The sequence below is a fragment of the Apodemus sylvaticus genome, chromosome 17, assembly GCF_947179515.1.
Source record: "Apodemus sylvaticus chromosome 17, mApoSyl1.1, whole genome shotgun sequence".
Lineage (NCBI taxonomy): Eukaryota > Metazoa > Chordata > Mammalia > Rodentia > Muridae > Apodemus > Apodemus sylvaticus.
The window spans coordinates 47,637,218-47,664,697 of NC_067488.1; the positions used below are offsets into that span (position 1 = coordinate 47,637,218).

General features: G+C 51.8%; 2 protein-coding genes across 4 annotated transcripts; one reads left to right on the forward strand and one right to left on the reverse strand.

The window, feature by feature from the left end:
- The first annotated feature begins 1,787 nt into the window (after window positions 1-1,787).
- Window positions 1,788-9,697, forward strand: Cdc42ep1 (CDC42 effector protein 1). Of its 2 annotated transcripts, XM_052161141.1 has the most exons (4): window positions 1,788-1,986; window positions 5,152-5,271; window positions 5,861-6,606; window positions 7,980-9,697. In XM_052161141.1, exons 3-4 carry the CDS (start codon window positions 6,144-6,146, stop codon window positions 8,717-8,719), a joined length of 1,203 nt encoding a protein of 400 aa, XP_052017101.1. In that variant the 5' UTR covers window positions 1,788-1,986; window positions 5,152-5,271; window positions 5,861-6,143; the 3' UTR covers window positions 8,720-9,697. The 2 variants fall into 2 exon arrangements, with proteins under 2 accessions (XP_052017101.1, XP_052017099.1); XM_052161139.1 differs by lacking the exon at window positions 5,152-5,271.
- Lgals2 (galectin 2) lies at window positions 9,669-27,424 on the reverse strand. 2 transcript variants are annotated; one of them, XM_052161143.1, is made up of 5 exons: window positions 27,301-27,424; window positions 24,135-24,240; window positions 11,099-11,181; window positions 10,068-10,227; window positions 9,669-9,977 (listed from the first exon to the last, which is right to left on the reverse strand). In XM_052161143.1, exons 3-5 carry the CDS (start codon window positions 11,152-11,154, stop codon window positions 9,834-9,836), a joined length of 360 nt encoding a protein of 119 aa, XP_052017103.1. In that variant the 5' UTR covers window positions 11,155-11,181; window positions 24,135-24,240; window positions 27,301-27,424; the 3' UTR covers window positions 9,669-9,833. The 2 variants fall into 2 exon arrangements, with proteins under 2 accessions (XP_052017103.1, XP_052017102.1); XM_052161142.1 differs by lacking the exons at window positions 24,135-24,240; window positions 27,301-27,424 and adding an exon at window positions 16,477-16,544.
- Window positions 27,425-27,480: the final 56 nt, after the last annotated feature.

Genomic DNA, 27,480 nt, shown 5'->3' on the forward strand with positions numbered 1-27,480 from the left:
CAACAAACAAAACAAAGACAGCTTTCTGGGCCAGTTCTCTAGGCTTGCAACACACCCTCGGGTATGGTATATGCCTGCCCCGGAGCTAGATCTATTTTAAAGAGAAGTCTACTCAGTGCCCACAGCTAGCCTGGCACTCTGGGTCTTTGACACTGAGCCAAATATTCTGAGGTACTCCAGGAACCCTGACTGGAGGGAATGCTGACTGGAGGGATATGTTGTTTTCCAGCCAACCAGAACACCTTTGAGAGGGAAAGCAAAGGGTATTGCTAATCACACTGGGACACTGGTGCTCTCCACAAATGGAATGAATGTGGCCATCCTGCCAAAGGAGGAGGCCCTGGACAAGTCACTTCAATTTTTTTTTTCACAATGGACATGATGACAGGATTGTCCCCACGGGGCTGTCACAGAGATTAAATGTGATTACGCATGGTATGCATTAGGTGCTCAATAAAAGCTGAGAGACTTTTAATTGCACCTAAGTATGCACAGACAACCTGGTCATAGTTAAATTCCCAGGCCCTGCTTGGCCCAGTTCTCCCCCACAGCGTCCCCACGTCCTCGTCCATGAGTTGTGAGTCTTTGGGACACTGTTCCTAATTTCCCTGGGTGGCCCTGGGGGAAAGATCTGGAACCACCATATATATCTCAGTCTCATCTGTCCAGCTGGAAAAAAATAAAAATAAAACGACCAAAAAATGGGCGCCAACCCTGAAGTCCAGCGTTGTGTGATTGAGCTGTGGGACCTCCCTCTCCTTTCTTTGTGGTTCCTCGCCCCTGCCTCAGAGCCAAAGCCTTTGCGCACGGTCTGTCCAGTGTGAACTTCCTAGGTGCTCCTGCTACTCTACTTAAGCCTTAAGCCTCAGGGAACCTTGCTCAATACCTGACTCCCAGATGGCATTAGGGACCTGTCCAGCCATACACAGCAAGGATTCCTGTCTGTTCTCACAGAAAACTCAAAGGGTACATGATGTAAGGGGCCAGGATCTGTCTTCTTTTCTTGAGCACGGCTAACTTTGCGCCTTCTTTGAAGTGTGTGTGTGTTGGGGGGGGGGGCTCACTAAAGGTTTCTAAGGCGTGATCTCATTTTCCTGTTCAGCAACTCTCCTAGTTGTTAGTAGAGCAGGGACCAGGAGATAATGTAATATCCGATGTCTGGTTTGATAACTCCACTTTAGTAGGTGTGTGTGTGTGTGTGTGTGCACGCGCGCGCGGGCGCGCTCCCACGTGTGTGTTCTGGGAACAGAACTTTCATCCTCTGGAAGAGCATGAAGCACTCTTAACTGTCGAACCATCTCTCTGGCCCCACAGGGAAACTGAGACACTTGAAAGGCAAGGAGGAACAAGGGCTATTCCAGCTTTCGGGTCTGTGAGATTGTCATGTGTTACACTACACCCCTCAACATGGTGGTCTGCAGTAATAGCCTCTTCCCCAGAGCAGCTAAATGTTCTGCTGGCACCCCACGGGACTTGTATTGGGTTGCCAGGAAGGGGGGCTGGAGGAAATGGGAAAGAGTAAATGCCCAACTCTTAAAAAAAAAATCCAGTGAGTCTTCTGGCCAGTTCTTCTCGCTCCAGCAGAGAAAGGCTGGAGGCCCAGGACAGGGCTGTCAATCCTGGACTCCCCGAGGTCATCTAAGGAGCAGTGGGCAGCAAAGAGTCCCAGTGGCCTCCTCTGCGCAGTCCGGGCTCAGGACAGAGCTAACATTCCCGAGGTCGCCCCGCCTAGGGGCGGTGGGCAGGGGCCTGGCCTGGCTTGGCATCCGTGCCGCGCCACTGCAGCCCTCGCGGCGTGGCCAGGCCGGGAGGGGGCGCGGCCGCCGCGGGCGGAGCAGGGGCGGAGGGAGCCCGCAGCCCGCCCCCGCCCCGGGATCTGGCGGCTGAGCCCGCGGCCAGGGCGGCGCAGACCGGCCCAGCGACTCTCGGGCAGCGCAGGGACGCGCCGCCGCGCCCGCCCCTGGACCCCCGGCTCGACGACACGAGGTAATCGTAGGCGCGGGCCGGGGGAGTGCGCGCTGTCCTGGGCGCGGAGGGCGCGCGGGGCCATCCCGTAGATGGCTGGGACGTGCAGACTTCTCCGGTGATTTTGTCACGTTGCGGGAGGGCTAAGGGCACCAAAAGCGAAGGGTAGCACCGGCTACTGGGACGCGAACAGGGGAGCCCAGGGCCGTCTGCAGCGTTCCTGCACGGGCAGCGGAAGGGAAGGGACCCCAGGGCCTCTCAGCGACGCCAGCGCGGGAGCGGGAAGCTGGGGGGTGGGGGGAACGGACGATGGGGACAGGGCACCCTGCCCCCTCCCCAGCTGCATTCCAGGCTGGAGCAGCGGATGAGGTCATCCCGTCCGGTTCCCTTCTGGCCACGGCAGCCGCTGCCCTCAGCCCCGGCCGGACGGGAGCGAGAGACTCTCCCGAAGTCTCCCTTTAGGAGGTCCCCAGAAGGGAATGTTTCCTGGTTGAAGGCTTTTCCTGGACTTCCCATCCCAACTGATTCTGCCCTTGCCTTATGCAAGACTCGCCAAGTTTGAAGGCCACTGGAAAACCGAGGCTGGGAGAGAGAGCACAGCGTGAAGGGGGAGTGCTTAGCTTTAACTTGGGGTGCTGGGGCAAGACTTCTTAGTCGGTAGTGTCACACAAGTTAATACCACCACCACTTGGGAAACTGAGGCAGGACGGTCACAATTTCGAGGTCAGCCTGGGCTGTATATATACAGCAAGACCTTGTCAACAACAACCCCCACGTCTCTCCTCCCACTTTCGGAGTCGCTCCCTCCTATCCTACCGACTCGGTGAAGTTCAGAGAATCTTGATCCGGGACGGTGACTCTGGGCAGCTTGTCTTAGTTTCCCTGTCTTCCGCCCCAAAGTGCTAGACAGACTTTGAGGGTATGTCCTGGAGGACTTTAAATCCCAAATGACATAGATTGGGGGAAGTTTGAAGCAACAGAATTCCGCAATTCGGTGTTGATATCTTAGAGCTATCTTCCCGCACTTCCCCACCCGCACCCCCAGCAGTCTGTCGAGGAGGTGGGGCTCTGCACACCTGCCGGAGGGTGTGTCTGGGTACTCTGAGGAGCTGGGCCTCTGCCCCTTCTCTTAACCCACCATCGGAGTGACTTCTCTTACCCCACTTCCTTGCCTCCACATCCACCCCCATTGGCCTCTGAGTGAGCCGAGCCGGCCAAAGCCCCAAAACCTGTGCCCGTGGTCATTACAGTGAGGGAGCCCTGGCCACGTGCCCAGACCATTGCACAGTAAGTAAAAGAGCTGTGTGGGGTACTGAGGCCTCGCTGTGGCCACTCATGTGCTGGGCTGCGTCCCCACAGCTACCTTCACTCAGATGCCAGGTAGTTGTGCCGGGCACTGGTAGAGTGAAGGTGAGCTCCAGGGTTCACAGTTTTGCCCTAGCTCTCACCTACCCCATGTAAAACGGGACCGTTGAGCATTTACAGGGGCTATTTCCTGGGCCCTTAAGAAGAAATGTCGCAGTACCAATAGATCCAGGTCAGGTGGGGCGACCTAAAGGCCAGCCACAGTCTGTGGTTAGCACCACGGAAAGATGCCCCTTACTCATGAACTGTTGCATTTGAACCCAGGCCTGCCCTGCTCCAGGATGGGAATGTGGAGTTTCCCCATCTTCTGCCCCCTCTTCCCTTCTCTGCAGGCAGAGGCTCTTCCTGCTTTCTCTGTGGGAAGACAAACAGTAGCCCAAGTCGAGCCAGGCCGCTCTGCCTCAGTAGATGGGTGTAGAGGATGCTCTCTAGAGGTGCCCAGAGGCATTTGGGAGGTGGCTTCATCACGGGGTTGGTCAGGGGGTGAGATGGGGACAGAACCCCTCTCTCCCTGGAAGAAACTCAGAAGTTAGAGGGGACCTGGTGGGGGCGGGCACCGTGTTCACGTGGTAGGCAGCGTGGACCCTTCCACGTGCCATTTTGCAGAGTGAGTCTTATGCAACTCCACAACTCCTTCCTCCAAAGACTAGTTTTCATAGGGCTGGGAAGCCTGGCCAGCGTTTACCTGCCGCGGGACCTTGGGTGAGTCTGTTCCCGGGCTGTGTCAGCCTTCTCACTAAGTAGCCTGAGCCAGCCTTCCAGCCTCAAGGGGGTGTTGAAGACTCATCTGATGACATCATGTCACTGGGTCAGCCAACAGCAAAGCGAAGTGCTTTATAACTTCAGCAAACATTCCACGAGGACCTCTCGGTGCTGGGGGTGCCAGGGAAAGAGATGATTCAGAAGTCCCCCCCCCCGGGGGAGGAGCTAGGGTTGGAGGAGGAGCCGGTGGTAGGACGGAAGAGAACATAGTCCCAAAACAAAGCGAGCTTTGTCCACTTCTCTTCTTTGTTTTATCTTGTTAGTTAACCTATTTTGAATTTCAAATATCATTATAGAAGGGCCGCACTGAGAATTTTTATGCTTGGGGGTGGTGGCTAGGGCTGAGAAAATAAAAAAAAAAAAAAAAACCAAGCCAGAGTTGAAACTCAGGTCTAGATCTTTATCAGCTGAGCAGGTGTGTGGAGGTGACTTGCCCAAGGTCACAGGATAAGGACTCTGAGTGCCCAGCCTAAGGTGCCAGGGGGTGGTCCTCTGGCTGGAAGGTTATCTCAGCTAGTGATTAGGCTGGCCACGTGCTGAGTGCTGGGAGGGAGAAAGGCAGGAAAATCCAGGCATCGGCGCCACCCTCTGCTGCCCTCAGCGAGCTCAGAGAACCGAGACTGGGCCCCAAAAGCCGGTGAGGGCTTAAGTGAGTCAGAGGCTCCGAGTTCAAGTCGGGACTGGTTTTCTAATGGGACCTTGAGCAAGCTTGGCTCTCACTGGGTCACAGAGAATCAGAGTTCAGTCTATAGGACCCCAAATGCTCCCCCACCCCATGGGGAAGGGGAAGAGAGGAGAGAGGGACTAGCAGAGAAGATAGGGACAGCAGAGAAACCTTGAGGGATCAGAGAGGACATTGGTAGGTAGGGAGTAGCCTTTGGCACCCACAGGACTCCCCCACCCTCTCCAAAACTTGTTCCCCAACAACAAGGCTCCTATATCAACCTGACAAACAGATAAAGCTCTTTCCCCGCAGGCCTTCTCAGAGCCTGGAGTCAGCTCAAGCCTGCAGGAGCCAGCTGGAAAAAGCCACTTCTGACCACCGGCTCCCTTTTCCAGGAAGCACCTTGGAGACAGAGGCTTCTGAGGAGCGTCAGTGCTGGCTGGGTGCTGGCTGGCTGTGTACACAGCCGTTCACAAGACCTTGGCAGGGCGCCTCCTTTCTCCTGACCTCCCCAGGTAGAATAGATCTGAACCCACAGAGAACTGAAACTTGCCAGCAGGAGTCACTGTTGCTGGGGGCCCAGAGCCGCTGGATAGGGGAGCCCAGTTCCTCACCAGGAAGCCACAGGTGCTAAGTCCCTAGAGAGTCTCATTCCTGCGCTGGTGCCTGTCTCCAGCAGGTCTGGTGTCTGAGTCGGCTGACTTGTGCAGGAGAGCCATTGGCATGGGGCACCGCAGGCCTTAGGTAGATAGTGAGCAATCATTTTTCTGCTTCGCGGATGCCCGCTGTGAACTCAAAACAGAATGGAGTCTTTTTGTTTTGTTTTGTTTTGTTTTTTCAAGACAGGATTTCTCTGTGTAGCCCTGGATGTCCTGGAACTCACTCTGTAGACCAGGCTGGCCTTGAACTCACAAATCCACCCACCTCTGCCTCCCAGAGTGCTGGGATTATAGGCGTGCGCCACCACTGCCCAGCCCCTCTGTGTGTTCTAATCAAGAATCTGTGCGCCGTTGGGCAGCCTCATTTGTTCTCCTGGTGGCTACTGTTTTGACTGGGATTTCCTCCTCTGCTGACAGGCACAATGCCGTCTTTCTGCCCTTCCAGGTCTCCAGTCCAGGGCAGGGACCACCCTCTTGTAAGGCCCTTCTTCTGCCGCCTTTGATCAGCCTCATCAGGACCAGGAGCAGGAGCAGGGGCCTCTGGGAGAGAGAACCCGTAGACTGCCTCAGCCTCAGCACGGGAATAGCGCCATAATAGAGTCAAGGGTTGCCTTCTGCTCTTCCATCCTCATTGAGAGGAAGAGGCCGAGAGGGATCCTTGAACCCAGCCTATCATCTTCCCTGGCCCCGAGGTGGCATGGACTAGCAGTTGTAAGCAACCAGAGCTGATGCCCGGCCCCCAGGGGGGCACAGGAGCCCCCACCATGAGCCTGGGCAAGCTGTCTCCGGTGGGATGGGTGTCCAGTTCCCATGGAAAGAGACGCCTGACAGCAGACATGATCAGCCCCCCACTTGGGGACTTCCGCCACACCATGCACGTGGGCCGTGGTGGGGACGTCTTCGGCGATACCTCCTTCCTCAGCAACCACGGAGGCCGTGCTGGAAACACCCACCGCTCCCCCCGAAGTTTCCTGGCCAGGAAGCTCCAGCAGGTACGCAGAGTCGGGGTGCCTCCTCGAAGGATGGCTTCCCCGGCTGCGCCGTCACCCGCTCCACCGCCCATCTCACCCATCATCAAGAATGCCATCTCCCTGCCCCAGCTCAACCAGGCCACCTACGACAGCCTGGTGGTGGGCAAGCTCAGCTTTGACAGCACTCCAGCGAGCTCCACGGATGGCCACTCTGGTTACGGTGAGGAACTGGGTTCACGGTCTCTTTTCTGCTACTGAGATTCAAGGCCAGAGAGATTCTGCCAAGCCTCCGTATCGGTCTTTCCTCACAGCTGTTGAATCTCCCAGTGGAAATCTGGCCCTGGTCTAGGCTGAGGATGAGAGGGGGTTTAGGGAGGTGGGGTGTCAGCCTGCTTAGGCCTTATAACACAGAGGCTCGGCTGGGTGGTGGTGGTGCATGCCTTTAATCCTAGCACTTGGGAAGCAGAGGCAGGTGGATTTCTGAGTTCGAGACCAGCTTGGTCTACAGAGTGAGTTCCAGGACAGTCAGGGCTACACAAAGAAACCAAAAAAAAAAAAAAAAAAAAAAAAAAGACTGAGGTAGAAATAGAGTACACATCTAACAGTTCTCTAACTCCCTCTGGGACTCACACAAGTCTTTTTCCCAGACCTCCCCTTTCTAGTTCCTAACCTTTAAGCCACCCCCAGTGTCAGAGGGTATCATGGTGAGGCTCTGAAGCCACTAGTCCTGTTCTTCTGACTGCAGTAAGCACATCCTCACCTATAAGGGTTCTAAGGTTATCTTAGCACTATAAGGGTGCTAAGATTCAGTGAAGTCTTGAGGCCAGATTGATTACTTAGTGAGTTCCAGAACGGCCTGGCCTGTCTCAAAAGGCAAAACAAAACAAAGATAGAGTGAGATCGCATGTGCACTGGGTTGCTTTGCGGCAGGTGCCAGAGGCAGAAGCTGTTATTTGAGCAAAGGCTCCTTCCTGTCACTTGGCAAGCTGACCCAGGTGTGAATGCCTCCTGGGCCTTGGCAGGACAACTCACTAGGGGACCATGGGTTCCTGCTGCCCCCTTGTGGTCATGTACTGCATTACAGCCTTGCTGCCACTCTAGGCACAAGGAACTCCATCACCTGTGTCAGGCCTGGAAGCAAGAGTTAGAAGACAGACATGTGCCTGTCCGGAGAGCCTGTGATTTCTCTGTTCTGGCCCTGGCTTCTTGTTCTTTCTTGTATCCACAGATCAGCTCTGGTGCTATGAGTTTTACCTGTAGCTGTCTGTCAGCATCAGAACCAGGAGCCATGGCCCAGTCCACACCAGGGACTGGGTGTCAAGATTCAGACGGCACGCGTAGTTCCACCCTGACAGACTAGCCTTGGACAATGTGTCTCATGTCAAACTGAACTTCCATTTTTATTTACTCGTCTGCAGGCGAGGTTAGGGTTAGTTTCACAGAGAGCATAGAAAGCTGTGGGGTCCTTACATTAGAAACCAGCAAGGGGTACAGCTTACAGAGGGCCACACCATAGATCAGGGTTGTCCTGACTCTGTCTCCAAGGACGGGCTAGGGACCCCACCCCTGACCTTCTCCCCATTTCTCTGCTAGGCCTGGAGTCTGGGTTCTGCACCATTTCACGTTTGCCGCGCGTGGAAAAGTACAGCAACCGGGACCGGGACCCGAACCATTCTCAAGAACGAGAGCAAAGTTCTTTTCCCTCTGAGCCTAACCCTAACCCTGAGCTTCGACGCTCTGACTCTCTCTTGTCCTTCCGTCTTGACCTGGACCTCGGGCCCTCACTCCTCAGTGAGATGCTAGGGGTCATGAGCCTTTCAGAACCCCCAGCAGCTGAGACCCCAGCCCCTGCTGCCAACCCTCCTGCTCCTGCAGCAAACCCTGCCCCTAGTGCAAAACCCCCAGCCCATGCGATAACCACTCTAGACGCTGTGACAAGCCTTCCAGCCCCTGCTGTGACAAACCTTCCAGCCCCCGCAGCAAGCTCCCCATCCCACGGACATTTCCCCAACGGGGTAACTTCTGTGTTGGGCCCTGTGGCTGAGGTAAAGCCCAGTCCTGTGGGAGAGGGTCCCCGAGTCCCATCCAACATGGCCTTTGACAGGCGTGGAGCCAGTTGGAGGGCCAGCCGGGCCAGCCGCCACTACACTGAGATGGATGCCCGGCAGGAGCTGACAGGGGTGTTACCCCAAGGCCATGGCTCCTGGGAGAGTCTGAATGAAGACTGGAGTGCATCTCCAGCCGGCAGCGTCAGGGCTCCTGTGCCCAGCACGGTGCAGGTCAATGCCTTTGCATTTGCTGATGCTGAAGAAGATGACGAGGTCAAGGTGTGAGGGGGGCTGGCCATGGGCTCCAGGTCCTGCCAGCCTCGGGGCTCACGGAGCAGAGGGGCTGAATCCATTTGCCTCACAACTACATCTGTCCTCAAGATGTGGTCAACTGCCCAACAGAGGGGAGTTACCCAAATCCTTCCTGGTCTATACAAGCAGGCATGGGTGACAGGAGGGTCCCTGCTGACCTGACCCAGCTCCCTCCACTGCCCCTAAGCCCACAGCCCTTCTGTTATAACCTATGCCACTCCCTGTGGCCTGACAGTATGGCCTTTGTGCCCCAGGATGCTTCCCTGATGGGGTGGGGGTGGGGCAGGGACCACACAGGGCCATTGTCTATGAGGAGGACTGGCTGCCCCTGCTCTTTGAGCCTCTGTAGAAGGCTACCACTGTGTCCTCAATAGCCGGGTCCCAGACTCCTCCTCAGTTCCCAGAGAAAGGTCAGGTGTGACACAGGATGGGATCTTCTGTGTACCCCAGCCCTGCCTCCCATGGCTGATTGTAAAAGCTTTTCTGTTAAGATCTGTCTGCCCAAGGAGGCAGGCAGGCCTCGGCCCCTGCCGAGGTGTGCTTTCTCCTCCTTTGGAGACTTTGGAAAGTTGAGGACCCCCTTTTAGCGCACCCCCCTCCAGCCAGGAGAGGGGGGCAGTGGAGCTAATGAGTAACCAGCCTGGAATGCTCCAAGATAAGAAGCCCAGGTGGGACCCTTATCTGCAGTTCCTGGAACACCCGGGCCCCAGGTGCCAGGAACCAGTATCTGCCCCATAATCCCATGGGGCAGCTTGGCAGGTGCTCAGATCACTAGGAGGGAAACCGGTTCCCATGTACGGGGTGGCTCAGGAGCACCTCCTGTTCTCTCTTCTCAGCAGTACTATATACCCTGTGCCTCAGTTTCCTCCCCTCCCAAAGCCAGGGAGCATTAACATGCATGGAAAGTGCTAACAGCCCTTGCTGTGGAAATAATAAATGTGGATTCTTTTATTGGCCGTGACCTTGGGCAAGGAGTTAGTGGGAAGGGCAGGAGCTGGGGGATGGACCTTGGGGAAGCACAGAACCTAACGGCTCTCTGTAGGGCTGGCTGAAGCTGCATCTGGGCTAACGTCTCCTGAGGAGACGCTCACTCCAGCTTGAAGGAGGAGATCTGGAGCCCGTCCATGCTGAGGTAGTGCAGGTGGCTGTGGCCCAGCCTGTTGGGGAAGGTCAGCACGTGTCCGTCGGGCATTGTCACCTTGAAGTCTTTGTCTTGGAAGGCAATGGTGAGCTGCAGGGGAAGGGAGCACGTCAGGGGAGCCTGGGAAGGGTCCCCAGGCTGGGGCTGGAGGGCCACCGTTGGGCTCCCCTTTGACCTCACCTTGACCTCTGACCCTGGACTGAAGCACATGTGATTTTCTCGATACTCTTGTCCCCAGCCGCTACCATCCTTGGTGTTACAGACAATGGTGGACTCATTGAAGCGAGGGTTAAAATGCAGGTTCAGCTTCTCTTTCCCCTGGCCCAGGTTAATGAGGAAGCTGTTTGGGGTAACAGGGAGAAGGGCTTAGGACAGGGAGCTCCGGTGAGCACGGGCTAGAAGAGTGAGGGAAGATGGTGATTGAGATCTGTGTCGGGCATTGCGCTGTAGCGAGTGTTATGTTTGGAATAGGCTCTGATGCTGTTGGCAGAAGTAACTTCAGGAGTTGTCTGTCCTGGGGGAAATAGTTGAAGGACTGTCACCAGAGAGGCATGGGCAGGGGTAGAAGGCTCAACAGAATCACAAGAGGAGCCTGGGTTGGACATTCAGAGCCTTTGAAAGTCAGCCATTCTGGGCGAGGGATTCCGTCATGGGTCAGGGTTCTCAGACCAAGGATATCTGCAAATGAGGGACCTGGGTAGCAAAGAAGACTGTTTCTCCTAGCTCTTACTCTCTGTGTGCCTGCCTGCCTCCTTCCTAACCAACAATGGCCAGAGGGTTGGCTCAGGAGACGCTGCTGCTGTACAAGTTACCAGCCTGGTACTGAAGAGCAGGGGTGGGGTGGGGGTGTGGCTCGGTGCTTGGTTAGAGGAAACACGTGAGACCTTTGCTGCCCCCTCGTGGCCGCCTCTAGTTAGAGTCACAGGACCCAGTTAAGAGGGCGGTGTGTGAGAGCATGCGAAACAATACAACTTCAGTCCAGGCTCCAGACCTGCCAGGTCAGGCAGAGCAACTCGCTCTCCATCTGCCCCTTTGGTGTCACCGGAGACAAGGAACAGAGAGCACGGTTCCAGTTCTAACATTCTGAAGGTTCCTAACCCAAAAACATAGATGCGAGCCGCCCAGGGGTGTGGGAAGGAGCAGACAAAAAAGTCTCTCCTTCCTGAGTCTTCGAGGGTCCCAGTCCTCAGCTGTCCCCACAGTTTACTCACCGGTCAACATTACTGTGGATCTTGCCTTTAATCTTCAGGGACATCCCTGATTTCATGTTCAGGTTTGTGACTTCAAATGTCTCCTAGAGCAACAGAACATTTTTGTTAGCCCCACGAGGAACCATGAGAGGGGACCCTTGAGCCTGCTACCGCCTCACCCTCCTGGGTGACTCTGTTCCCTCTCTGCCCTCACAGAGACCACAGGATTCTGACTCCGGCTTCCCGGAGCCCTGTTACCCCCTGCTGGCTCTCCTCCACCCCACAACCCAAGGAGAGACTGGCTAGGACCGGAGCTCACAGAACGAGCAGCCTGACCTTTTGCTGATGTTGTAGTTTCTCGTTCAAGTAACGCACTGCCCTCAGCAGACCCAAACCCTTGGTACGGTGCAAAAATGACCATGTCTGGCTGGGTGTGGTGGCACCTGCCTTCAATCTCAGCACTTGGCAGGCAGAGGCAGGTAGATTTCTGTGAGCTTGAGGTCAGACTGATCTACCTTAGCAAGTTCCAGGCCCGCAAGAACTACATAGTTAAACCTTGTCTCAACAATCAAGCAAACAACACAACGCAATGCAATGCAAAGCAATGCAATGATGCATGCTTGCAATCCAAGGATGAGGAGGTAGAGTCAGGGGAACCCCTGGGACTCCCTGGCTGGGGAGTCTAGTCTAATTGGCTAATTTAAGCTCCAGGCTACCAAGAGACCTTGTCTCAAAGGAAGTGGAGAGCATTTCCTGGGCGTGACGGCTAAGGTTGTACACACGCATCCCCACACGCAGCCATACACATAGACTAAAAAGGGGAGGATGATCAGAATACATTATGTGCAAGCATACAGAACATAACAAATAACAAAATTAGCTAGCAAATCAGGGCTGGGATGTAGCTAAGGGGTAGAGCATTTGCCTAACGTGTATAAGTTTCCCAGATTTCCAATCCCAGCCAGCCCTTAAGACAAATGCAGAGTGTCCATTGTGTGGCAGGTGTTGAGGGAGACCCGACCCCACCCCCACCCCCAGACCGACAGCAACCATCTTCAAGCAGGTCCCAGGAAGTTCAGCACCCAGTTTGGGAGGCCCAAAATCAGGCAGGGACTGACCCATGGGCAGAAATGAGGGTAGCCACCCCTGCCTGTTTTCCCTAGCTGTCCCTCTGCTCCCGCTTCCAAACAGGGCAGTTCCCTGGTTGGTTTCTTGACAGCTGACTCCTCCTCCTCCACCACTGATGGTTAAAGGGGAAAGGCTGAGTTTTCAAAGCCCCCACTTTGAAATGTCCGTCTTCCACACTCGTGACCGGAGAGTGTCATCGGAGCTGAGTGGCTCTAACAGGCAGCATTTCTGTTCTGTGGGGTTCTGCTTACTGACATGGTTTCTCTGTCTGGATTCTTCTTTTATTACTATTTTCTATGTATATGAATGTTTTGCCCGCATGGATTTTGTGCAGCATAGGCATGCCTGGTGCCTGCAAAGGCCAGAGGAGGACATTGGATGTCCCTGGAACTGGAGTTACAAATGGTTGTGAGCTACCATGAGAATCGAACCTGGGTCCTTCGGAAGAGCACCCAGTGCTCTTGACAGCTGAGCCACCTCCGCGGCCCCTTGACTTGTTGTGTTCTGTTGACAAGCATCACCAAAGATTCCTGAGTCAACTTCTTTGGGGGAGGGGTCAAACTGGGGGTGAGCCCAAGAGCACAGCTGTGAGAAGGTTGTCTATCCTTTCTCACTACAAAGATGGACAGAGGATGACTAGTTCACATGCAAGGGAAGCCTTATATCTAGCCCAAATACCCCCTCTTGCTATATGTAGCCCAGGTTAGCTTTGAACTGATGGTCTTCTGATGCCTTCCTAAGTGTTATGATTATTGGCATGAGCCATGGAGCAGGACTGAGGGGGTATACTCAAAACGAAGGTAGCAACGGTGGTGAACGCCTTTAATCCAGACACGTGGGAGACAGAGGCAGGGGGATCTCTGTGGTGAGAATTTTGGGGTTTTGGTTTGTTTTTTTTTAAACTGCAAATATTTTTAAAATATGTTTTCATTTTAATCCCAGGTGTGGGATGTGGGCTGCTTCAGATTGTCCACAGCAGCTGACTGTGATTTGCCTCATGCTCTAGCAGGGGCGTGATTTTGCCAGCTGCAGATAGTTTCTGCGATTGTGTTACACGGAATGCTGGGGAGGAGGGGGGGGAGACTCTTCCGAGGGAATATAAATGCTAGGGCCCTGAGAGGTGGGGGGTTGTTGTGTGTTGCTATTGGCCATAGTTTGTTAAGTAGCCAGCCGTGAGTAAAGAAGAAATAGGAAGTTCAAGAAATAGGAGGAGGAGGAGGAAGAGGAGGAGAAAGTTAGATATCCTGATGGCGAAGATGAAACTTGCCCCAAAGGAAACTTATGCTCCTAATCAGGAGGAAGTAGTTTAACGATAATGTCACCCCTTTTCCCACCCCGGACTTTATTCAGAGATCTCTTTCCTTTCCTCTCAATCTCTTTTTCTCTGTTATCTAGTGTTAGGTCATTGGGAAGGGTGGGACAAAAGGGTGGAGAAGGGTGTGGGAAAGAACCCACAAAGTAGCTAACAACAGCTACAGATCTCTGTGAGTTCAAGGCCAGCCTGGTCTACAGAAGAAGTTCTAGGACAGCCAGAGCTGTTACACAGGGAAAACCCATCTAGAAAATAAATAAATCAAATAGAATAAAGGGAACATTTGGTCTGGGAGTGGGAGCTCTGACAGCAAAGACATTTCATTAGCAAGCACTTTAGAGCGGGTTCCTAGGGAATGGGGCATCCTGTGTGCTGTGAGATGGCTCACAGGTTCTCTGGCCTCTCTCACTAGAACCTTTAAGTCCTTCCTAGATGGCCACCACAACAGCGTGTCCCTAGCCAGCTCCCTGTGCTTGGGGTCAAGAGATCTGGAGTTGGGAAGTGAAACAGCGCCCCTTGTAGGTACTCTGGGTTGAGCCAGACGGACACTGCTCTCTTCAGGCCCTTGGGGACTGCTCTCTTCAGGACCTTGGGAACTATCCCAGGGTCGTGAATCAATCCAGAAAGGACAACTCACGGTTCCTCCCAGAGGGGCTGAGGAGCAGAGGCATGAAAAGGTGACACTCACACCTTCTCACTGTGTGGGCATACGCCAGTTCCCAGGAAACCACGCCATCCACCCTGCCCTGGCTTCCTGGGATGGGCGGAGTGAGCAACGGGACACCTCATCTTTACGTCTCTGACTTCCTGGCTGGAACAGAAGAACTGGAGCCCTTGAGGCTGAGGGTGGAGGCTACCACAGGAGCGAGGGATGCTGGGACAAGAGCGTGTGCAGAACTACAGCCTTGTCAGAAGGTGATGGGGCTGAGAAGGGTGGTCGGGACCAAATTCCAGCTCTACCTCTAGCTGGCCACAAGAGTTGGGGCCAGCCTTACCCCACTGGGCCTGGGTTCCCCACTGGTGCTATGAAGTGCTTATCTAGAAGGAAAAAGAAAAAAGTAAAAATGTTGAGATGGCTAAAATAAAGAAGGGCAAGGGAGGGAGTGCCTGGGCCACAAAGGGGCTTCCTGACAGGCAGGGGCAAGGATATCGCTCTCCCTTTCTGCAGCGGCACCCAGTCACATGGGCACCCTGCACACCGCCTACACTGGCATGGGTAATGCCATTCACGAAACACACGCATGCCCGTTCATCCCACCTGGCATCTGCTAATGTGACCTGCTTGGAAAGATGATCTTGGCACAATGTAGCATGTGATCATGTTGGTTTAGGATAGGTCCTAAATCCACTGGAACTGATTTCCTAAATTTAAAAGGAAGGGAGCTGGCCCAGATGGATGGCTCGCTGGTTAAGAGCACTTGCTGCTTTTGAGATGACCCAGGTTTAGTTCCCAGCAGCCACATAGTAGCTCATAACCATCCACAATTTCAGTTCTAGAAAATCCAGTGTCTTCATCTGACCTCTGTGCACCAGGGATGCACATGGTATAGACACACACAGGCAGACACACACACACAGACAGACACACACACACAGGCAGACACACACACACACACACACATACACACACCTGTGTGCGCAGGCATAACACTCAAAAAGGGCAGGGAACCCCCACCCCCCACCCCCCAACCCCCAACCCCTCACCCAAAGAGAAGGTCTAATGCAGAGGGGGCAAAACCTGTAGTTACAAAGCTTGCAGAGAAGGAACCTACAGTGCCAAGCACCCACAGGAAACTGGAGTAGGTAAATAAACTGCCTCCCTTGAGCCTTCAGGGAGTACCAGGCCCTGCCCGCCCTGGATTCCAGACTTAGCCAGGACCATGAGAAAAATCACTATGGTAGGGAGCCCCCTATTTTGAAGTGGTTTGTTCCAACAGCCCTAGGAAATAAACCTACCATCTAAACCCCAGAGAGCGCCATGTGGTCCTATCCTATTACACAGCAGGAGAGACCAGTTCCCCGAAAGAGGGACATCAACTTGTTCAAAGTCACACCAGAAACTTCAAAGGAGCCAGGTTGGCACACAGGCTCTTGAGAGTGTACAACACCCTTGCAATATGTAGATAACAGCCTCCTATGATTTCATCTTGAGACTCAGTGTCCCTCCATCCTTCCCTCCCTCCCTTCTTTCTCCTTTCTTTCTTTTGACAGGATCTCAGGATGTAGCTGGAACTGAGTATGAACTCCAGGCTGGCCTCAAACCCAGGGATTCCCCTGCCTCTGGCCCTTGAATACTGGGCTGTCTGTATTGCACCATCACATCCAGGGCTGGAGATCAAACCCAGGGCTTTGCGCACGCTGGACAAGCACTTTACCCACTGAGCTGGATCCCATGCAGTTCCTTTGGAAACGTGTTACTCTCTGGGGCTGGAGATCCAATCCAGGGCCTTGCACCTCCTGAATCATTGCACATGCTCTACCATTGGTCTGGGCCCTCCTCCAGCCCCTGCACTGCAACGTCTCGTCTCATCTTTTTGAGACTCAATAGAGGTCAGCAGTCATCATTAATACGACTGTTGCTGTCCTTGAAGAGGGAAAAGCAAGTCCTGGCCCTGAACCTGGCGGTAACTGAGACACACAGCTTCAACACTAAGGGAAGATTATCCACCAGCTTTCTTTTTTTAGTTTTGGAGACAGGATCTCTCTACATAGCTCTGGCTGTCTCTGTAGACCAGGCTGTCCTTGAACCCACAGAAATCCACCTGCCTCTGCCTCTCTAGTGCTGGGATTAAAGGCGTGTGTCACCAGCCTGGCAACCCTGCTTTCTTTTTGATTCTCCTGGAGAAACTGAGGCAAAGAGAAGGGAGGCAATAATGAACCCCCAGAACACCCCAAGCCACACACTCAAACAAAGACAAATGATCAGAGGGAAGGGGGTCCAGAGGACCAGCATCCTCACCGACATGGTGACAACTCCTGGCCACAGCTCTCCCCGTTGCTCCTAGAGCCTTGTGCTCAAGATATCCCCTCTTGGTCAGACTTATAATCCCAGGATATTACACATTAACTACCCCAAGGCCATAAATAAGGACTTTGGACCTTTATCTCCTAATATCTCCTGGCCTGCACATGCAGGCCCTCAACAAACAGGAAGATGGCTCCTCGCTCCCGTCTGCCTCCCCATTCTGAGCATGCCTCTGAACCTCCTTCTGGCAATTTCTATCAGCCTCCGTGGTCAGTACCCCACAAAGCCCAAGGGAGGAGGCCCTAGTGCCACCCCCACACAAACCACAAACACCCCGATCTTGGCAGGCCAACCAACCTCCTTGCTGAGGCCAGCGCCTACAACCACAAAAAGCCAGGCTGGCTCTGTAAAAAAAAATGTCCAAGCTTCTAATTTTCAGTGTATCATGAGTCATTCGAAGGCTTTTTTCCCCTTTTCTCATCCATGCTTTTTCTGATTACACATATAATTTGTTTCTTTTTTCTTCTTCTTGTGAAACAGAGTCTGACTGTTTAGCCCAGGTCAGCCTTGGGCTCTCTCTACTCCTGCTTCTACCCCAAGGGTTGGGATTATAGGCAGGAAACATCATATCCAGCTACACACATTTTGCTTCAAAAGTGATGCGTGGTAGACTCAAAGAAACATGCAGGGCTAGTGAGATGGCTCAGTGGATAAAGGTGCCTGCAGCCAAGCCTAACCTCTGGGGTTTGATTCCCGTAGCTCACATGATAGAAGGAAAGAACCAATTCTTGCAAGTTGTCCCATTCTGACCTCCACAAATGTACCATGGCACACATGCACACACAAATAAGTATAATTTAAATGCTTAAAGATGGGCGGAAGGAAGATGCCAGAAGTAGACTATTCTGTGAGGGCTGGGTGGTTCAGTGGTGCGGAGTATACTCAGGAGACGCACACCCTGTAGCTTCCATCCCTGGCACCATGCACAAAACAGTGGCTTCTGCAGGGACACAGACCAAACGTGCAGGAGGGAACCCAAGGGCTCAGACTCTGGGGGTTTACGTGTTTCGCCCTTTATGTCTATGAATTTTACAGTGGTCGGGCTCCATTCACACAATTAGATGTTGTCAATAAGAAATCCGACGTAGTTCTTCTGCTGGGAGGGAACCTGTGCTGTCTGCCCTTCCAGGGGGTTTGTATCACAGACATGTCTATACAGTTGTCTATCCTGCTCCATTTGGGAACCCTGAGGCTCACAGAGCTCCGCTTCAGAACCAGGTATCGCTGGCTGTGACATAAGCCAGCTCTCCAAGGCTTAGTTTATGGAACCCATGCCCTACTTCTGAGCACCTCCATTCATCCTAATCTGCACCATTAAAAATGCCACTCCTGGGCTGGAGAGATGGCTCAGCGGTTAAGAACACTGACTGCTCTTCTAGAGGTTCTGAGTTCAAATCCCAGCACCACATAATGGCTCACAACCATCTGTAATGGGATCTGACACCCTCTTCTGGTGTGTCTGAAGACAGTGACAGTGTACTCATATACATAAAATAAATAAATAAATCTTTTTTAAAATGCTACTCCCTCTGCACCCCCAACAACCTCCATAGTACTCATTCCCAGAAAGAGAACTTTGCCAGCGCTCCGGACTGACAACCCACAGAGGCCTCCATCCGAGTTGGCAGTAGCTGTGCTGGGCAGGGCACTGGGAAACCAGCCCTGCCGAGGCCCGTGTGGTGCCAGGAGCTGGTGGGTGGCTCTCTGCCCAGTGCTCCCATCCGATACCACTTCCGTGCCAGGCCAGGAGGGGAGTGGTTGGTTTCCTTATTTTACCCACAAGGAAATAAATTGCTTCTCAGCCTTTCTCCAGGAGCCAGAGGAGATAAGACATTGGAAAGGGCAATAAAAAATGGACCTGGTGCTCCTCTGCTGATGGGATTAACTCCCACTCACCATAGAATCTGTGGAACGTGGACAGAAAAGAGCAGAAATCTCATGTCTCTGAACAAAACCTTCACAGCCAGAGGGACACCAGAGGGACATGCCAATACATCAGGCTGTGTGCCTGTCTGGCTATATTTTATTGTTTGCTTGTTTTGGATACACAGTGTCACTCTAACCCAGGCTGGCCTAGAATTCACTAGTTACCACAGGCTGGTCTGATCTTATCCTCTTGCCTCAGGCTACTAGGTGCTGGGATTATAAGTGTATAACCAAGCCAAGGTTGCACATAATATTTTATATCAATTGTGCTAGTGTGTGTGTATGTGTTATGTATGTGTGTGTACAGTACATGCATATGCATATATATATATACATATACATATATAGAACACACATCTACACACATGGATTTGGAAGCCAGAGAAGCAGATCAGGTCCTTCCTCTACCACTCTGTCTTATGCCTTGAATCAGATCTCACTGAGCCACAAGCTCTTCCTTTTGGCTAAGCTAGCTGACCAGCAAGCTCGAAGCATCCTCCTGTCTCCACCCTCCAATGATGGAAGGAGGCATGCACAGTCACATGGGTGCTGGGGATTTGAACTTGGATCCTTGTGTTCTCAGAACAAGTACTCTTACACACTGAGCCATCTCCCCCAGAGGGTTCTGACCCCTACATGCACACTTTGTGAGATCAGCTCCGCTCACATTGCTGAACCTGTGATTTGAAATTATAACTGAAAGAGGTTTTTTTTTTTAATTTATTTATTTATTTATTATATGTAAGTACACTGTTGTTGCCTTCAGACAGACCAGAAGAGAATGTCAGATCTCATTATAGATGGTTGCGAGTCACCATGTTGTTGCTGGGATTTGAACTCAGGATCTTCAGAAGAGCAGTCAGTGCTCTTAACTGTTGAGCCATCTCTCCAGCCCTAATTGAAAGAGTTTTTGTTTGGTTGGTTGGTTTGGTTGGTTTTGTTTTGTTTTTTCGAGATAGGGTTTCTCTGTATAGCCCTGGCTGTCCTGGAACTCACTCTGTAGACCAGGCTGGCCTCGAACTCAGAAATCCGCCTGCCTCTGCCTCCCAAGTCCTGGAATTAAAGGTGTGCACCACCACCGCCTGGCACTGAAAGAATTATAATTCAGCAGTGACAGACTGTCACAGCCAAGGCTAGTGCTGGGGTGTGAATATCTCAAAGCTCATAGTGAACTCATTGTCTTCAGCTGGGCACAGTGGCGCAGGCTTGTTAGTCTAAGGTTTGAGAAGATCAAGAGTTCAAAGTCATCTTTGGCTAAGTGGTAGATGGAGGTCAGCCTGGGCTGCTGAGGACTTCATCTCAGAAAAAAAAAAGGTCAAATTATGAGGCTGGACTTTGAAGAGACCATTAGGCTGCCTAATCACCTGGTAGATTAATGCCAGAATGGGCTCCTAATAAAAGCATGGGCCAGGCCCAACTTCCTCCCTGCCTGCCATCTGTTCTCTTGTTCCCGGCTACATAGCACAAGGTCCCTAGCCTGGTGCAGTGGCATGGTAGCATCCTCATGGACTTCCTAGCCTCTGGGACACAGAGAGTAAACATCTCTTGTTAATGCTTTATTTGTTATTAGATATTCTGATATAGCAGCAGAAAAAATGAATTAAGACAAGATTACCAAAGAACTGTTCTCCCCGTCCTTATTCTGGTACAAGCAGCGCAGCCCTGTTGTAAGGATCCTAATGAAAAGGCCTGTATGCCGAAGAACTGAAGTCTCCATCCACACACAGCCTCAGGTCACACGGGTGCTCTTACCTCTGGGTCTGACCCTATTTTGGCCCAGAATGGTCATCTCCATGACATCTCCTTACATCCTGGTAAGAGACCTGAACCAGAGGCATGGCAGGCTCATCAGCCCCTTCTAGGATTCTTACAGAAACTGCGAGAAATATACATTTTTTGAGACAGGGTGTAGTTACATAGCTCTGACATTTCTGGAACTCAATTATCTAGGTTGGCTTCAAACCCATAGAGATCTGCTTGTCTCTGCCCCCCAAATGCTAAAATCAAAGGCACACCATAACACCTGGTGGGGAAATCTCTACATTTGGGTAGATTCATTCCCTGGAAATAGATAAATACACTGTCTCTCCCCGGATAAAGCTTGGGGAAAGAGACTCTGCCCAGGAGGCAGAAGGACCCTCTCCACAGGCTTATTCTTACACAGCTATATACTGAGTGGGTTTGATTTTTGAGAGGTTTTGTGGGTTTATTTTTCCACAAGTAGGTACGGTGGTGTGTCTGCGTGTTTACATGTTTACATGTGTGTGAGCACACATATATGTAGTGTAAGGGGGTGTGCGTGTATGTGTAGCGGCTCAAGGCTGACCTGGGGCATCTTCCTGGATCCCTCTCCACCTTGTCAGTTGAGGCAGGTTGGGCTCACAGGCAGGCCACTGACTCACTGGACCTGCCATGGGTTCCAGGATCTGAACTCCGGCCTTCGTGCCTGTACTGTTAATGGTTCATCAGCTGAGCCATCACCTCAGCTCCTGTTTTTTTTTTTTTTTTTTTTTTGTTGTTGTTGTTGTTGTTGTTGTTGTTTTTTGTTTTTTGTTTTTTTAAGATTTATTTATTATTATATGTAAGTACACTAGCTGTTTTCAAACACTCCAGAAGAGGGCATCAGATCTCGTTATGGGTGGTTGTGAGTCACCATGTGGTTGCTGGGATTTGAACTCAGGACCTTTGGAAGAGCAGTCAGTGCTCTTAACCGCTGAGCCATCTCTCTAGCCCTCAGCTCCTGTTTTTGAGTTTTTGGAATGAGGGGGGTCTCACTATGTAGCCTAGGCTGGCCTGGAGCTCTTGATCCTCCCACCTCAGGCTCCTGAGCACCTGGGTAAATGAACCCTTATGAACCACCTGTCTGTGGCGGTACTGCCTCCTTAGCCCAGGGCACGGTGGCTGGTGAATGAAACAGAACAGGATCAGGTCTGCGTGCCTCTGACATGGCGATGGCTGAGCTGCTCTCGTGAGGGGGCCATGGACCCAGGTTCAGCACCCACTGTCCACATGGACGCTCACAACCATGTGAAGCCTGCACTTCCAGGGGATCCAGTGCCCTCTTCTGGCTTCTGCAGGCCCCAGGCACGCATGTAGTTCACAGACATACATGCAGGCTGCCACATACATACAATCAAATTGTTAATTAAATAATTCGAACTATTTGGGAGTTAGAGGCCCAGGGTCTTGTGCCTGTTGAGCCTAATGGGGCACTCAGTCCTTGCATTTCCAGTACCTTCTGCCCACAGGCCACCGGCTGTTGGGGGACTTTGGTCCTGAGACACCAGAGATTTGCTGCCTATCTCTTCTCCTTTCCTCTCCCTCCCAGAAAACAAACAGATCCACACCTCCGTGATACCAGCCTGCTCCCGCCCAGCCCACTCTACAGCACCATCTTCTTTTAGAGGGACAGGACAAAGAAGCAGGGGAAGCTGGTGGGGGTGGGAAACAGGAAGCTTTGGGCATCCGGGAAGTCAAATGTCAAGTCCCAGCTCTGTCATCTGCAATGAAGGGGAAGGACATGTAGACTCCTAGTTTCTTCATCTGTAAAATGGAACTTAAAGCACCTTGAGGAACTGTAGTCACTCATTGCTGTAACCATAACATTCTGGAGGCTGAGGCTGGAGGCTCACTATAAATTCTAGACTAGCCTCTACGACAAAGAGAATTCCAAGCCAACCTGAGATACACAGCATGATTGTATACCATTTGTTTGTCTGTTTGTTGTTTTCTTGAGACAGGGTTTCTTTGTGTAGCCTTAGCTGTCCTGGGACTTGCTTTGTAGATCAGGCTGGCCTCGAACTCACAAAGATCTACCTGCCTCTCCCTCCTGAGTGCTCTGATGAAAGTGTGGTATACACCACAACGCCCAGTTAAATTTTAATTATAAGAATATATTAGTTACTTTTGGGGTTTGTCTTAGTCAGGGGTTCTATTCCTGCACAAACATCATGACCAAGAATCAAGTTGGGGAGGAAAGGGTTTATTCTGCTTACACTTCCACATGGCTGTTCATCACCAAAAGAAGTCAAGACTGGAACTCAAGCAGGTCAGGAAGCAGGAGCTGATGCAGAGGCCATGGAGGGATGTTCCTTATTGGCTTGCTTCCCCTGGCTTGCTCAGCCTGCTCTTTTATAGAACCCAAGAATACCAGCCCAGAGATAGGGCCCTCCCCCCTGATCACTAATTGAGAAAATGACCCACAGCTGGATCTCATGGAGGCACTTCCTCAGCTGAAGTTCCTTTCTCTGCGATAACTCCAGCCTGTGTCAAGTTGACACACAAAACCAGCCAATACAGGGTTGCTGTGTCCAAAATGCCTTCAAGACAGCTTAACGGGGTGTGAAGGTTGAGACTGACTGTTGAAAAACACAAAAACAAAAAAAAGATTGACTATTGAGCTGGGCGGTGGTGGCGCACGCCTTTAATCCCAATACTCTGGGAGGCAGAGGCAGGCAGATTTCTGAGTTTGAGGCCAGCCTGGTCTACAGAGTGAGTTTCAGGACAGCCAGAGAAAGCCTGTCTCGAAAAAAAAAAAAAACCAAATCCAAAACAACAACAACAACAACAACAACAACAACAACAAAACAAAAGATTGACTGTTGACTTGAAAGGGTCTAGAACAGTGTTTCTCAATCTGTGGGTCAAGACCCCTTTGAGGATCACATAGCAGATATCCTACATATCAGATATTTACATAACGGTTAATAACAGGAACAACATACAGTTATAAAGTAACAATGACTTGTTTATGGTTAGGGATCATCACAACATGAGAATCTGTATCAAAGATAGCAGAAGCCGGGGCGGGTGGTGGTGCACACCTGTAATCCCAGCACTCTGGGAGGCAGAGGCAGGTGGATTTCTGAGTTCAAGGCCAGCCTGGTCTACAGAGTGAGTTCCAGGACAGCCAGGGCTACACAGAGAAACCCTATCTTGAAAAAACCAAATCCAAAAAAAACAAAAAAAAAAAAAAAAAAAAAAAAAAAAGATAGCAACATTAGGAAGGCTGTGAACCAACAGTCTAGACTCATCCAGGAGACAAGCTGTGAGATACACCAATGAAGAACTATCTTGATTAGTTAGGTTAATGGAAAATGGGAAGACTCACCCTAAATTGTCCAATACCATCCCCTGGGCTTGGGCCCTGAGCTACGTAGGAAGGAGAACTGAGCTGTATATCGGCATCTGTGTCTCTCTGCTTCCTGACTGCAGATGCAGTGGGACCTGCTGTGTGAGCGCTTGTCACCAGGCCTCCCCTCCATAATGGACTGTAGCCCAAATATACCCTTCCTTCCTCAAGTTGCTTTTCTCAGTGTATTTTTTTTTTTTTTTAAACAGAGCTGAGGACCGAACCCAGGGCCTTGAGCTTGCTAGGCAAGTGCTCTACCACTGAGCTAAATCCCCAACCCCAGTGTATTTTTTTTAAACAAAAGATGTTATTTATTTATGCGAGTACACTGTCCATGTCCTCAGACACACCAGAAGAGTGCATTAGATCCCATTACAGACAGTTGGGAGCCACCATGTGGCTGCTGGGAATTGAACTCAGGACCTCTGGGAGAGCAGTCAGTGCTGAGCTGTCTCTTCAGCCCCTTTTCAGGATATTTTATCACAGCAACAAGATAAGTAACTAATGTAAGGAGAGAATGTTAGTTTGTGCTCACGGTTTCAGAGGGTCCAGCTCACGGTTGCTTGACTCCTTGAACTTGGGCAAGACATCACTACATGAGTCAGGGCACATGGTTGTGGACACCTCTTACCCTCTAGAGACTGGAAAAAAAATAAAATCAGAATACAGAAAGGGGCCCGGACCAGCTCCTACCCCTCCCCCATGCCGGCTCCCCACCATACTTTCAGTAACCCACTTTCTCTAAGCAGGAGCAGCCCTTCCTCTCCTCAGTAATGCTGTTAAACCATGAATCCATCAGGACACTGACCCTCTGATCAGGATAGAGTCATCAGGATCTAACCCCCTGTATGCTCTACACAGACACACCCAGAAGTACACTTTATCGTCCCTACACAGTTAAGTAGAGTCCAGTTAAGTAGACTGGCGAGATTAAGCATCCCAAGGCCAAGCACAGTGGTGCACATCTTTAATCCCAGCATTCGGGAGACACAGAGGCAGGTAGATCTCTTTAACTTCAAGATCAGCCTGGTCTACAGAGTGAATTCAGAGACAGCTGGGGCTATACAGTGAAACCCTGTCTCAAACAAACAAACAAACAAACAAACAAGATTAGTCATCACAGCTAAGTGTAGCAATACACCTGCAACTCAGGATGTGCAAGCAGGGGAATTGTCACAATTGCCTAGCTGAACTTCATACTTAGACTCTGCCTCAAAGAATAAATGTCAGGCTAGGGGTATAGCTTATGTGGTCGGAATGCTTGCTAGCACGTACAGAGCCCGGCTTGCCTTCTCCAGCACGGCACAGTTGAGGCATGGTGGCATACTCCTGCACCTCGAGCCCTTGGGAGAAGGCAGGGGAATCAGGAGTTCAAGGTTATCTTTAAAAATGAAGTCCACCTTCTTTGGTGTGGGGGGGATTCCTCACGAGGTTCCCCTGAGAGGAGAAGACCATGTGTCCAGCAAGGCAATGAGTGGGAATCTGCCATGAACATGCGCACAGCAGCATTCTGCCCACTCAGGAGGATGGGGCTCCTTAGCGACTCAGTGCCTGTCCTCATGGGCTCAGCATGGGGAAGGAGAAAGATGCCAGTGGCTGACACTGTGACAGCCAACACAGCTGCCCAGTGGGTGCAGGAGACCAATGGCTCACACCAGCAGGCCCGGCCCCTTCAGCAGCGCTAGGGCTTAGGTCCTGTGTGCACCCACTCCCCATGCATATGGAAAAGTCTTTTACTCCTAGGGTTTTTCTTCAGAAACATTAACCTCAGGACATAGGAAGCCTTCCCCCACTGTGTGACCTTGGGCAAACTACTCAGTTTGCTCGTGGGTAAAGCAGAAACTGTCCTCTCAGGGTGGATGCTGGGTTTCCCCGGAGAAAGCGTGTGAGGGCTCAACTTGGGACCAAGGCTTGTGCATGCTGAGCAGCTACTCGATGTGAGTAAAGATTCCCGGGTTGTCTTGGATGTCTCCAGCCTGATAAGCCAGCCAGCTCCCTGTCATGGGTCTTGGCTGTGGTTTGAGCAAGCTCCCAGACAGGTCGTAGGCAATCGCAATCAATGCTGGGGTTAGCAGACAGTGAGACTGGCTTGAAAGTGTGGCCTCATGGAGTGGCATCTGTGGCTTTATAAGACGAGAAGGGGCCAGGTGGTTGGTGGCGCAGGCCTTTAATCCTTTAATGGGGAGGCAGAGGTGGCAAATCTCTGTGTTCAAGGCCAGCCTGGTCTACAGAGTGAGTGCCAGGACAGCCAGGGCTACACAGAGAAACCCTGTCTCAAAAAACAAAAAAAACAAAAACAAAAAAGAAAGAAAGAAGAGGAGGTGGAGGAAGAGGAGGAGGAAGAGGAGGAGGAAGAGGAGACAGAGGAAGAGGAGGAGGAGGAACATGGCCTCTCCTGCTTGCTCCGTCCGATCAAATTGATGATGTGTGGCACCGAGGGCCTCGCTGGCTGTGGTGTCACTTCTTTTCTAGAAGTTACCTTTTCATTGCTGTTACCAAATACCTGACAAAACCAACTGAAGGAAGAAAGACTTGTGGTTCAAGAGTACATTCTGCCATGGTGGGTGTACTGGCTGGTTTTGTGTCAACTTGCCACAAGCTAGAGTTATCACAGAGAAAGGAACTTCAGGTGAGGAAATGCCTCCATGAGATCCAACTTTAAGGCATTTTCTCAATTAGTGATCAAGAGGGGAGAACCCCTTGTGGGTGGTGCCATCCCTGGGCTGGTGGTCTTGTATTCTATAAGGAAGCAAGCTGAGCAAGCCAGGGGAAGCAAGGCAGTAAGGAACATCCCCCCATGGCCTCTGCATCAGCTCCTGCTTCCTGACCTGCTTGAGTTCCAGTCCTGACTTCCTTTGGTGATGAACAGCAGTGTGGAAGTGTAAGCTAAATAAACCCTTTCCTCCCCAACTTGCTTCTTGGTCATGATACTTGTGCAGGAATAGAAACCCTGACTAAGACAGTGGGGAAGGCATGGCAGCTGGTCCCATGACACCTGGTCATGTGACACCCACCGGCAGGAAGCAGAGGGGGCCGGTGCTCAGCCCACTTTCTTCTGTGGATTTGGTCCAAGTCCCCCACCTGTGGAATGGTGGTGCCCGTCTTTAATTAACCCTGTAGAAACCCTCTCAGGCCCAGAGATTTGTTCCTATCAGATTCTAGCTCTCTTCAAATGGATGATAACCACCACATTCAGTCCTCCAAGTCTCCAGAACCATGAACTAAATAAACCTCTATTCTTTATAAATCACCCAGTCAACCATGAACTAAATAAACCTCTATTCTTTATAAATCACCCAGTCTCCGGTGTCTTGCTACGGTTACTGGAGCAGACTCAGGCAAACACCCCCAGAGGATTGCCTCACAGGTGCAAGGATTGCCTTTCCTCGACCTCATTTCCAGGCTCTGCAGTCTTTCCGGGCCTCACTGCTGGCCACCCTCCCCGACCCTAGAACCTGTAGGGCTCTGGGTCTTCCTACCTTACCGGCATCAGGGCTGGCCTTGTGGGAGAGAGAAACCAGGAAAGTTGAAGGAAGGTATAGGACCCCAGCCACACACTCTTTCCCTTCTCCAGCCCTGCCCACGCTCCTCCTACCGCCCTTGGTATCCTTGTAGACTGTGAGTGACAGACAGCACCACACCCTGCTGCTTTAAGCCTTCCAGTGGTTGCTTCTTGTACTCAGGGCAAAATCAACCATCACCTGTGGCTGACAAGGGACGTGCCATCGGGCCTGTTTTCCTTGCAGCCTCATGTCACCCCTTCTCCTTGGCCATTTCCTCATCTCTCGAGTTCAGGCTCTTCTCTGTACATGCTGACTCCTCCATCTGGAAGGCCTCCCCAGCCAGATTGAGTTCCTCACTAGGCAGAGCCAGATTCAAAG